The following is a 13,401-nucleotide window of genomic DNA, read 5'->3' as shown; positions in this document are numbered from 1 at the left end:
ATGAAGGCAATTTTCTATTCCAGTTTAGAGGTTACACCCAGACTACATATCAAGCTGCAGCTTGAAAAAAAAGCAGACACGCCAGTCCTACTGAGATGTGTACATGGGTGTTGAAAGAAACAGTTTATTTCTTTCTTTTTGTAAGTAAAAACACTTCACCCACCCCCAGGTCACAGGTTCTTAATCACTTGGATAAAGCCCAGAGAAAACGATGGACTTTGACAAGATTCCAATATGTCTGCACTTTGTCCTCCCCTGTAAAGTCTATGAGCCTCGAGAGGGTGATGACGTGCTCACACCTCAGGCAGCTTTTACAAGTTTAATCAATTCAGTAATAAAAATTGCTTTTCAAAGTCACCTGAACTCTACAGATTACTATGAAAACAGTTTTAGATGCTATAAACTCTAAGAAATACTGCAGATAGCATATATTCTGCATACGCGTAACAGAACAAAATGCTTTTTTTCCTTCTTAGAGACAGCATAAGTATTGTTAGATAAAGGCAACCTGTATGTGCCCAATCAAGGCACATAGATGTCATGGAGGGAGGTGAAGGGGTCCTAATTTTGGGCAGAAAGCCAAAGAGTAAAAATGAGAGTGCTCTTGCAGAACCAGGCCAGTCTCTGCATTACATTGTCACAGAAAGAAGCTGGCACAGTAATTTCTCAAGTACAAAATATATAATATAAACATATTCTTAAAGAGGGTTCTGCAGTACTAGAATTGTCCCAGAGATTGGTGAGTATCTTACCTTTGGGTTTTCTGCCAATTCGTACAATAAAGGGGCACCAATGCTCCTGCAAGGGCTGAATAACCTTTATTCTTCACACAAGTTTATCAGCTCATAGCTGGTACTGTGTTTATGTCACATAGGGCTCTATAGGCTAGATCTACAGAAGCCTAAAGGCCCCCATACACTTTACACGAGAGTCATCAGAACCTGCTGATTCTGGTGGGACTATCTGCTCTATATGGGGGTATCCCTACTCTCTCCAGACAGATGATGTTGGGGGGGGGGGGGGGGGGGGAGTATCGTGCCATTATCTCTATAGCTTTTATGGGAGATAAGCAGCTACCAGATGAGTCTGGCAGCAGCTTTCTCCTCTCTCCGCTCTGAAGACACATAAACCTTCCCATGTATATGGGGAAGTAGGAAGAGACAGCCATCGGTCTAACGAACATTCGGATGACAGTGATCACATGTACAATACAACGTTCTTTATCGTTCTGACATATTACCCCTAGTAATCTGGATGACAATGATCGAATTACCCCTAGTAATTAAAATTATTAAGGAGCCAGATTTTATATCTGTATTAGGTGACAGTGATTGGTCAAAGTTTGTAAGAAGTAGAGATAAGATTTGTTCAAAATGGACTCCATTTTATCATTGGATCTAGGTTGAGAATATCTCCCACTATCAGTATTTTTACTATTAACAGAGTTTCTCTTGATACATATCCCAGGTAATCTAGTAAGTAATTCTGTCTATGAAATATATCTTCTGCATTACTGGATCACAAGGTAGACCTTAACCTGACATCTGAATAGCATGTAACCTGCTCAGTGTTGAAGACCATTTTACTCCTAAATGCTTGGCTAGTTAAAAACAATTAAAAGATATGAAGAGGGATAAGGAATTAATAACATAACCTCATTATAGTGAAAAATGAGCATCAGTGTATGCCAGCTCAATAGAGCAGACTCAGCTGTACAGTACCTGGCTGAAGGATGGAATAATAAGAACGACCAGCACTGCATACAGAGTAGCCAAACATTGATGTGCCAACCTGTAAGGGAAAAAGACCACGTAAGCGAATGAGTACAAAAGACAAATTAGGTTTAATTTTTACCAAATATGGTACGTGACCGCATTAGACATAGTAGAAGGATATCAATATATCAGGATATCAATATCCTCACCCATCTGTAGTGCCAATTTCATTGCTTAACAGGCACACCTCTGTACATCCTAGTGGCTGTGCCTGGCATTGTAGCTCATCCCCATTCATTTGAATATGACTGAACTGCCTTACAACACAATACGATCTGATACACTTTATTGATCCCGAGGGAACTTGTAGTATCACAGCAGCACAACATAAACATGAACATGAATTACTTAATTAATAAAAACAGAACCATAGGGTTGATATATGAGGCACAGCAGCTACAAAATATACAAATCTATGCCATGTAAACAAAGAGTGTCGCGATAACCTCAGCACACCAAATGGTATAAAAAGATACTTTTATTTGCAGTCCACAGTAAAGACGTTTCGGTCAACAAGACCTTCATCAGTGTACTGCATGTAAACAAAATGAACAGATATAGAATACAAACATTATAGTGATTATAAAGTCACAAATTATGTATACAGAACATATAAATAAAGGTCTATGTGTCTATGTAACCTTTTGTCCAGCAATGAAGCAAAAAAAAAAAAGGGGGCAACCTACCAAGTTACTGTGATGGGAGCAGGAGAAGAGAAGGAGATGGGACCCAATACAGGGATTCCTATGGAGAAAGTGCATACTATGAAGTAATGGAAGGATATATGGGGCTATAATGGGGTGAGGACTATAGGGGAGGTAGACATACCGTTTGTGCCATATAGTATAGGAGAGGTGCTGCCTCGATCGCGGTATCCACCGCTGGATGTGAGCAGAGTGCACGACTGGGAGACTGGCTATAAATATAAGTAGAGGAGAGGAGGGTTTGGCTGCCAGCCAATGAGGAAGGTTGAATGTGCTGGTAATTAGCGCTCGATGCGGTGACGTCACAGGAAGTGACGCGAAAAAGGGAAGTGCCGGCATATGATTGGTCCGGCGCCGCGCATGCGCACGTGCGTGCGTGTCAGCCGACGTGTAGGTGCGTTCCAGGGACCAGGAAGTGGTTTCTGTATCGAAGTGATGTGTTCCACTGCCGGAAAAGAATGGCAAGGAGCGTTCCACCATCGAGAGAAGGGGTTGCAGAGTGCAGGAGGGATATAGGAGAATGAGGATGGGTATGGATCCTTCATCTGAAATATGAAATACAATGTCAAATCAAGTTATAAGTCACAGTACAGTAAAACACACAGGAATACTGCTATGATATCCTTATACAGCCAATCGCCACATTATAGATAAGCATACATGAATCTTGGTCCTTATTAATGAATGGCAAATGAATATCAGATTGCGGGTGTTAACTCCTTGTAGAGTAAAAAGGATAAACATATAAATAAACCTAGGTCCCTATTGGGACGGATTGGGACCAGGTAGGTTTAGATATATGAGTGCAGATCATAGTCCTTGTTAAGTCCTTTGGGATGAAGGGACTGCAGTTCATGAATCCAGAATGCCTCTCTCTGCTTGAGCTTCTGGATTCGATTGCCCCCACGACGGGGCGGTTTAATTTGCTCTATAACTTGAAACAGCAATTGGGACACATTGTGTCCTGCTGCTGTGAAGGAGTTAACACCCGCAATCTGATATTCATTTGCCATTCATTAATAAGGACCAAGATTCATGTATGCTTATCTATAATGTGGCGATTGGCTGTATAAGGATATCATAGCAGTATTCCTGTGTGTTTTACTGTACTGTGACTTATAACTTGATTTGACATTATATTTCATATTTCAGATGAAGGATCCATACCCATCCTCATTCTCCTATATCCCTCCTGCACTCTGCAACCCCTTCTCTCGATGGTGGAACGCTCCTTGCCATTCTTTTCCGGCAGTGGAACACATCACTTCGATACAGAAACCACTTCCTGGTCCCTGGAACGCACCTACACGTCGGCTGACACGCACGCACGTGCGCATGCGCGGCGCCGGACCAATCATATGCCGGCACTTCCCTTTTTCGCGTCACTTCCTGTGACGTCACCGCATCGAGCGCTAATTACCAGCACATTCAACCTTCCTCATTGGCTGGCAGCCAAACCCTCCTCTCCTCTACTTATATTTATAGCCAGTCTCCCAGTCGTGCACTCTGCTCACATCCAGCGGTGGATACCGCGATCGAGGCAGCACCTCTCCTATACTATATGGCACAAACGGTATGTCTACCTCCCCTATAGTCCTCACCCCATTATAGCCCCATATATCCTTCCATTACTTCATAGTATGCACTTTCTCCATAGGAATCCCTGTATTGGGTCCCATCTCCTTCTCTTCTCCTGCTCCCATCACAGTAACTTGGTAGGTTGCCCCCTTTTTTTTTTTTGCTTCATTGCTGGACAAAAGGTTACATAGACACATAGACCTTTATTTATATGTTCTGTATACATAATTTGTGACTTTATAATCACTATAATGTTTGTATTCTATATCTGTTCATTTTGTTTACATGCAGTACACTGATGAAGGTCTTGTTGACCGAAACGTCTTTACTGTGGACTGCAAATAAAAGTATCTTTTTATACCATTTGGTGTGCTGAGGTTATCGCGACATTTCAAGGCTTTGGACCCAACTCATGCACCCAGGTCCAGTAGTGCTGCGTTTTTTTTCTAAATATGTAAACAAAGAGGACATGGTCCCTTCAATCAGTTGATTGTCAGGGTGGTGAAGGGGTGGTTGGAGAGATCAGACTCCTACAGATCTGATATTCTTCTCATCAATTTCATAGGCACAGAAAACTTTCTTTAATATGGATGTTTATGTGCCACAATGTTTATTTAGAGAACCCAGCTGGGTTTTTCTAAACCATCCTTGATACCGTGGTCTTTGGAAATTCCAATAATATATCAAAAAAGGTATCAAAGTAGATAGGAAAAAATTCTTCCTTTGCTACAATTGCAATCCATATACAACAATGTGTAAATTATGTTTTAATAGAGTGAAACAGCCCAATATATAGGCTACATGCATCCATTAAACAAGACTTGTATGTCGTCTTCAGCACCACTGAAAATTCTGTAGCGAAGTAGACACAAGCATGAAACAAACACTGTATATGCTATAAAAGTGACGCTATAGATATTAGTTTAAGTATAAATTGTATAAAAGTACATTTTACCAAAAACGTAACATGATATGCCATATATGTATTTTTATTACACAAGCAATCACGGCAATTAAAAAAATATTTAAGACGCTATGTTAAATCTAAAGAAAACAAGAATGCAATGATTTGGAAATCTCTTATCGCTATATTTTATCAACAGAACATAGATCACAGATCAAAAGTTGAATGTTCGACATTTTTCCATTTCATTTATAATGAATTTGTAATTGTATATTAATTCCTTTATAAATTGATGGCAGCAACAAATCGAAAAAATTTGGGGCAGGGCCATGTCTATCATTGTGCATCATCCCCTCTTCTTTATACAACAGTCTGTATATGTCTGGAAATGAGGAGACCAATTGCTGTAGTTTGGGGAGAGTATTGTTGTCCCATTCTTGTCCGATGTGGGATTCTGGCTGCTCAACAGTCCTGGGTCTTTGCCATATTTTCATTTAATCGCCAAATGTTTTCTCTTGGTGAAAGGTCTGGACTGCAAGCGCCCAGTTCATCACATGAACTCTTCTTCTTGTGAAGCCATGCTGCTGTGCTGGATGCAGCATGTGGTTTAGCATGGTCTTCCTGAAATATGCAAGAGCTTCCCTGAAATAGACGTTATCTGGATGGAAGCATATGTTGTTCTAAAACCTCTATATAATGCTCAGCATTGATGATACCTTTCAAGGTCTGTAAACTTTCCATTTCATAGGCACTAATGCAACCACATACCATCAGAGATGCAGGATTGAGAACTGTGCGCTGATAACAAGCTGGACGGTCCCTCTCCTCTCGAGTCCACAGGACATGGCATCTGTGGTTTCCATAAAGAATTTCACATTTTGACTCATCTGACCACAGAACAGTTTTCCATTTTGCCTCAGTCCATTTTAAATGAGCTTTGGTCCAGAGAAAATGACAGCGTTTCTGGATTATGTTGATATGTGACTTCTTCTTTGCATGATACAGCTTAAACTTGCATTCATGAATTGCACAGCGAACTGAGTTCACAGACATTGATTTCTAGAAGTATTCATGGCCCCATGCAGTGATTTGCATGAACGAATCATGCCTGTTTTTAATGCATTGCTGTCTCAAGGCACGTAATCACAAGAATGCAATACTGACTATCTGCCTTGTCCCTCATGCACATAAATTTCTCCAAAATCTCTGAATCTTTTGATATTATGCATTGTAGATGCTAGGATATTCAAAGTCTTTGCAATTTTATGTTGAACATTCCTCTGAAATTGTTCCACAATTTTTAGATGCAGTTATTCACAGATTAGTGAACCCCTGACCATCTTTGCTTCTGAGACTCTGCCTCTCTAACAGCTGTTTTTCATTAGTACCACTTACTACTCCAGTATTTTATTAACATTGTCCCAACTTTTTGATGCGTTGCTGCCATCAATTTCTAAAGGAGTTATATTTTTCAAGTGAAATGGAAAAATGTCTTTGAACTTGTGATATATGTTCCGTTGTTGATAAAATATGGCTATAAGAGATTTTCAAATCATTGCATTCTTGTTTTCTTTACATTTTACACAGCGTCCCAACTTTTTTGAAACTGGCGTTGTATGTATATTATAAGTGGTTGTCTATACATTTGGCTCAAAACATGTTGGAAGAACAAAGAGTCTATTAACTCTGTCAGTATAGAAATGTTTAAAGATATCACTTGACCTCTTATCCTGTAATGAACATCCATAACAGCCTGCTAAATTGACTCAACATGAAAGAAATCTTCTTGATCGGAGAGATTAGGTGCTAAAGGATGTGCATGATGAGGAGTGTATTTTGTGGTTGCATGAATGACTGACACGTTGATGCTATGGTGTCACAAAGGCCCTCTGAACAGGAACCATTCAAAACCTTTAATTCCACTAAAAAGGATAGAAGGCACACAGACATGCTGAAAAGTTTTATGTTACATCACATGACAGACATTTCCACCTCTTACCTCAATTCTCCCATGATATTATTTAACGTACGTTCCCCAGTTCCCATTACAATAAAGCCTTGATGTCCATCACACAGCGTTAACTACTTAATCCCTACCTTTAGTCCCAGCCAACATACCATACACGACTGCAATTACAGGGATAAGAACATGTCTCTCACAATGATACCTCAATAATCCTAGGCAGCAGGTCATCACTTATCAGAAGATATCAGATATGAGAACGATGAAAGCTGAAATGACATATGCTCCTTGACCTGTCCCATGGTTCAGCTTTGAAACCTTATCAGAAGCAGATGTGGCTTACTGATTCTGTCGCTAAAATCCCCCCCCCCCCCTTCACCTCAAGGAACATCAACACCCTTGTTGAATACCCCCAGTAAAGTCATGATATATTTCCAATCACCAGCATTTCCCACCAATTAACAATAAATCAATCTTGCATTTCTAATGTGGTCCCCAAAATCAGCATTCATGGACTGAATTGTAACAATTATTATATTACAGAAGGCAGTGTTGTTAGTCACAATGCCCTAAGACAGGGATACAGAACCTTTTTTGGTTTGACGGCCACAATGTCAGATTGAACCACTCCCAAGGGGAATAATCAAACTTAAAGATATGTTGTTACCATCTAAAATAGTTATGGGAGAAGTATACTGCATACACATCCGACCTATCAGGAGAATGGGGATCCCTTTCTACCTCATTCACACTCCAGAAAAGACAATGCATACAGCTCTCTCCATTGTAGTTTATGCAAGTTGCTGAAACTACTCCTATAATAAAGATAGATGCTTTCATGTGTGGCCATGTCTCTGACTCATCTACTTAAAGGGAATCTGTCAGCAGGTTTTTGCTACCTAATCTGAGAGCAGCGTGATGTAGGCAAAGAGAAGCTGATTCCAACGAGGTATCACTTAGATTACTGGGTCAGCCGTTCTGACACAATCAGAGCTTTTAGATTTTGTAATGAAGCAGGGCTGATGAAGCTAGCCCCGCCCACACCAGGCTCTGTATATACAATGTCCATAGACAGTGAGTTGCTTAGTTGCCGGACTAGTGTAGTCCGACAATGTTAATCTCTTAGTGATAAATTCTTCACAGTTAGTAAACACACATCCCTGAATTATGTGTCTCAGCCTCTCTTTCCTCATGTCTTCAGATTACATATCAAAAACCTGCTGACAAATTCCTTTTAATGGACTACACTTCGAAGCTAGGCTAAGATGCTTGAGGTTAAGAATGTGTGTATCCACTTGTAATAAGGTCAAATCAAAACCACATCACTCCAGTAACTGTTTTTATATTGCTCACAGCCACAGTATGGTATTACAGGCAATTTTTTGTCCTACTACATGCTTTTGTCAAAAGCATCAGAAGGCCAAAACAGGTTTTTTGTATATCGCTATATGTATTATCTCTGAATTAGATTGTTAGAGGTTACACAGCATGTCCTGTCCTGGGTATGGTGCAAAGGGAGAACTGCATAGAATATGCTGTTTAATAATGCATTATACAAAATAGAAAAAGCTAATTATATAAATTTTGATATGTTGAAGTCTCACAGTTTGCGCCATTACAGTGTCGGGCGCAGTGCCCCCATGACAGTGCCAGGTGCAGTGCCCTATGACAGTTTTAAGACGTACACGGATGCAACAGCGCAGACAATGAGGAGACAGTGGTATTTAAACCAGCAACATTTATTCGATTAACACAATAAAAGGGGTGCATTCGGCACAATATCAGGGGATAAGACAAACAGTGGAGATGAAACAAGTTATGTTACAATACAGCAATTCAAATGAACAGGATATTGACACAATGTTAGTTTCACACTATTTTTCTATTATTGCCTTTATATAACAGCTATTGTTGGTGATGTTTTAGTCCTAATACCCCAACCTAAAGGGCATCACTGTCTTTACTGGGCCCATCACCGTTGTCACTCTCTAGGCAACGCACAATGTCACATAGGCCCTAATAGGAGTCAACTAGTGTCATTAACCCTTACCGATGAACACGCTCGGGTGCTCGCCGAGTATTTTGGCCTGCTTGGCGTTTCATTCACTGTCGCCGCGCCTGCAAGTGTCATGGCTGTTAGACAGCTGTGACACATGCAGAGATTGCCTGTCAGAAAAGGGTTAATGATACATACTCGATCAACACTAGAGTCAACGATACTACCCACTAGGCCGCAAGTCCCAGGTTGGTGAGTTACTCATCACACTGGCAGCCTTCGTTCCCTGAAGCACGGCCCCAGTTCCCACTTTGTACCGTACATCTACACTGGAAGCGATGCCTCACACAAAAGTCCCTCCGCTGCGGCCTAGTCATCTCTCTCAGCTCTGACTCTGCTCACTAGGATCAGCTCTCCCGGCTCTGGTCTCTCTCGCGACTTCACTTAGGTCTGGTCTCTCGACTTCTTTTCCTGGATCTAGTCTCTCGTAACGTCGGCTATAAGCCAGCTCACTGTCGCGAATGTCCGTCCTGCTAAAGGTTCAGGCGCCAACTCACTCCCTCTACTGCCTTCCTGCACCTTTTATGATTACTAACTGCGCCACAGCTATCACCTGACCTGGTGTCTTCTCTAATCTCTTCCCCGAATGAACATGAACTTCACTTTGAGTTCCTACTAATGCAATTCTGCTTTCACATTCTCTATTGTCTTTGACCAGCACATGTCAGTGTTCACTTGAAGCCACTCTGTTGGGCATTAACTGTGTCTTCTCACTTGTCTATCTCCTTACAACAATGTCGGAGACAGTGCCCCCATGACAGTGCCGGGCGCAGTGCCCCCCATGATAAGTTCTGGTACAGTAAGGCTATGTTCACACCTTCAGGATTTGCAGCGACAATTAAAGGGGTTTAAAAAAATAAAAATAAAATAAGATGTTACAGAAAAAAAATCTGTAAAGCGAGATCATGCTGTGTACTTTCAAGTCTGCAGCATGCTCGGCCTTGTGCGGATTTTCGTCACGGATTTCAACCTATACAATGCTTTGTAATGGCTTAGGATGAAATCTGCAGCCAAATCCACAATGATATCTTTAAGTAACACATGCAGATTTTGTTGCACGTTCACTTGTAAATAAATGCAAATTTGTGACCAAATCTGCAGATGACATTTTTTCTGAAGCATAGTTATAAGTATCCACCACAGTCCTAATAGCCACAGGATTTCGCCACTATACATCATAAAAAAGGCATGAGAGCCCTGATATACTCTGCAGGTTTTTCCTTCTCAGCTTTTTATTACGATCATGGACACAAGTAGCCGCAGTGAAGTTACACAGAGATGCCTACATGACGTGCATTTACAATGGATAATAATAGATGTTCCTTTTGCTTATACAAGTAATGAGTCAACATCAAACTTACTATATTTAATCTTATTTGTGAGTCTTTGTGTTTGCACAGTGTTACATGTGACAAGGTGTGTATTTCTGTACATAGATCAATTATCTTTCTCACTCCTATAGTAATGTGTGTTCACGGACCAAGATCATTCTCCGTCTACATTCCTGTGAAGTGATAACCAGCCAGATAGAAAACATGGCACTTCTATGTGTAAATAATGAAATAGTGGAAAAAAAGAAAAACAGACAAGATTAGCTTTAATGTAATAACGTATAGTGATCATCTACTGTATACTACTGTGTACATTGTGTATTTGAATGCATATATAATATTTATTTTTATATCATTTTAATCTTAACTTGTCAGAACATTTTTGCTCTCCCAAGGCATCACTAGTGTCTGACTATGCTGTTGTTGTACTCTCCAAATGTGTTAATTGTGGCCCAAGAAGATGATTAAAAAATGAACATTAAGGGTATGTTCACACGTGGTGTTTATGCTGCATTTTTTACATAGTACACTTGGTTGGTTGACGTATTGACCCTTTTGGAACATTCTCCACCTCTTTGACTGCAAATAGCTCTATAGCATAGAACACAAAGTTCTTTTAATCATTCAGAGGCATCTACTTGGACATGAAAGGATACATTTGGAAACTAGAATCAATCAAGTAATGGTGGTGGTTTTGGGGTAAAAACTCCTTCTGATATGTTCCCATTAAGAGTTCAAAATTTAAATTCTGTTTTATTTAAAAATGTTGTAGACAGAGATCTCAAAACTTTATTAAAATGAATGACAATGTTACAGAAGAGCTGCAGCTGGCCACAACCATTCATGGATGAATATATCATAATAACGTAAAGGTTAAGTTCCATCTTGGAACTACTTCAAATGAATGTTAGAAAACTATGTGATAAGCAATTCCAGGAAACAGATCTGTCACCAGAAGTGCCCCCTTAACAAGCAGGAGAAATAATATGAGAAATAGACCAAGGCTGTACTGAAGCACACACTGCCTGCCAATGCCTTCAGGGCACCATCACAAGAAACAAGCACCATCCATAAGATTCACCAGCAGAGGGGCTGTCAAAATGTGACTTGTGCTCAACCCATTCACAGACTACATTCTGCTGATTGCATTGGACGGGCAATGGCATGAGCAAGATGGAAGACTTTGTCTTAGGGAAGACTCAGATGGCCGTATAACTCAGATGAGAATCGCAACGTTTCTCTATGAGCTTCTTCAGGAGATCCATGCACAAGAACAAAATAAAACCAGTGCCAGATTCAGGTCAAACGCAAATACATATTTACAGGTTGTCTTTAATAAAAATTACAAGACAGTCCCTACTGAAGCTCTTAAGAAACAAACGTTATAAGAGCATCAGGAAACAATAACAAGTGAAACTTGGAGTGGTATAGAAAAAGGCATACTATTCCTTGACAGGTTTTGCCATGCTGAAGAATAAGACAAGCTGAACTACCTAAATAGACTGGGGTGCATCAGTCATAGTACAAAAAATATAGAACGTAAAAGAGTAGCATTCATTTACCATCTGCAACATGGACTAGAGGGATGTGAAAAACCTATGATCTCAGACACGATGCCAGCAGACTACTTCCTGTCACTGCCTGGGGCTAGGGCTATATGGAAGATTCATATCTGTATGTTTGGGTTGGAAGTTACATGTTTCCAATTAGGAAAAAATGCATGAGTTAGAGCAATATTTTTTAGTGGATTCATGTTGCATTGCCCCCAGCCGTGCAAAATAATCAATGAGTACTGTCTCTATCAACAGCACTTTCAAATAGCCATGAAGACATGCACATCACTAAAGTCGGCCATACACATTAGATGATGCTTCAGCCAAAGGTTCGGCTGGCAGCCATATCAGCTGTCATATAAAGGAGAGCTCATGTGTTCTCAGAGAATGCTACCGACACAGATCCCTGCCGGTGACTCCGTGACAACCAATCAATCGACAGTCCGTAATCTGACATGCCCGATCATCACCTCCTACGATGATCCAGGGACAGACATATCATTGGCGTAACCTGAGCAGCCGCAGAGGGGCCCTAAAGTTAAGGGGGTCCATTTCCACCTCCAAATCATGTGAAATTGTGCACTATGATGAGCTATTGGACTGCAAAGGGCCCATATATTGTTCTTGCACAGGGCCCTTTTCTGTCAATGTCTGCCAGTGTGATGATCAGTAGAGTGTCGGCCGAACCCATCAATATCGGCAAGATCAAATATTTTTTCTTTAAGAAAAAGATAACATGGGAAAGTATTTTAACCAAGGCTATAGTAAGGGAAGAGTGTAACGTATATGCCATTATGATAAGACAACAGTGGAGAAGGAGAACAATTTACAGATTTACCCTAATGGACAAATGTGTAGGATACTTAACTGTGAAAATCTTTGAGCGACACTGGGAGTACTTTACAGACTACCTCTATGATCTTATTAGATGGAGTAAAGAAAAACGTACAGAATAAAACCCCAACATTATATTATCTTTCTCTCATGTCTACTGCCACATAGAGGTATAGTAATTATTCTGTGCTCAAAATATGTTATCTATTCCCAAGCCTATATGTTCTTCATGTCCAGAAAATGTCTGTATATTCCTGCAGAAATTGTTGTTAGATATAATTACATTAGATTAGAGGGCATGGAAAAACAAAAAGGACTATGCAAGTGCCCCCTAGTAATAATTACTAATTAATTTGAACTTTCCACGTTCTGCATCATTAGTCCAGATGTAACCCCTGACCACATGTCACTGCCATTAGTCATCATTAGTCCCCTGAACGATTGTGTCCGCACAATAGAAGGGAATAAAGGACTAAATTAGCCCTAGGAACTAAGACCTTGTACAACAGGGCCAATTAAGACCCCACCACTGGAAGCAGTATTTTATGTCAGCAAAATGACCTAAATTTATAGCAGAATGTTTACACTACATAAATAGCTCATTTCCTTCAATAGAAAACACATGTTGCTCAGCAGACAATATAAGCACCTGGAGGTACAAGATATGACATGCATCTATTGACCCAAGAAGTGAATGGATCCA

At 40.4% G+C, this 13,401-nt stretch overlaps 1 protein-coding gene across 2 annotated transcripts in view; it reads right to left on the bottom strand.

Annotated features, from left to right (window-relative positions):
* The window catches only part of ADAMTSL5 (ADAMTS like 5), an 89,321-nt gene that overhangs the window by 62,397 nt on the left and 13,523 nt on the right, over positions 1-13,401 (bottom strand). For both annotated transcript variants that reach the window (XM_073653184.1, XM_073653183.1), the window contains exon 2: positions 1,722-1,791. In XM_073653184.1, the coding sequence (XP_073509285.1) occupies positions 1,722-1,791 (70 nt within the window). The remainder of the gene's footprint in view (positions 1-1,721; positions 1,792-13,401) is intronic.

Source organism: Phyllobates terribilis, unplaced genomic scaffold (assembly GCF_046119375.1).
Source record: "Phyllobates terribilis strain yellow unplaced genomic scaffold, ASM4611937v1 Scaffold_11__3_contigs__length_659146591, whole genome shotgun sequence".
Lineage (NCBI taxonomy): Eukaryota > Metazoa > Chordata > Amphibia > Anura > Dendrobatidae > Phyllobates > Phyllobates terribilis.
This window is presented reverse-complemented; position numbering and strand designations above follow the sequence as displayed.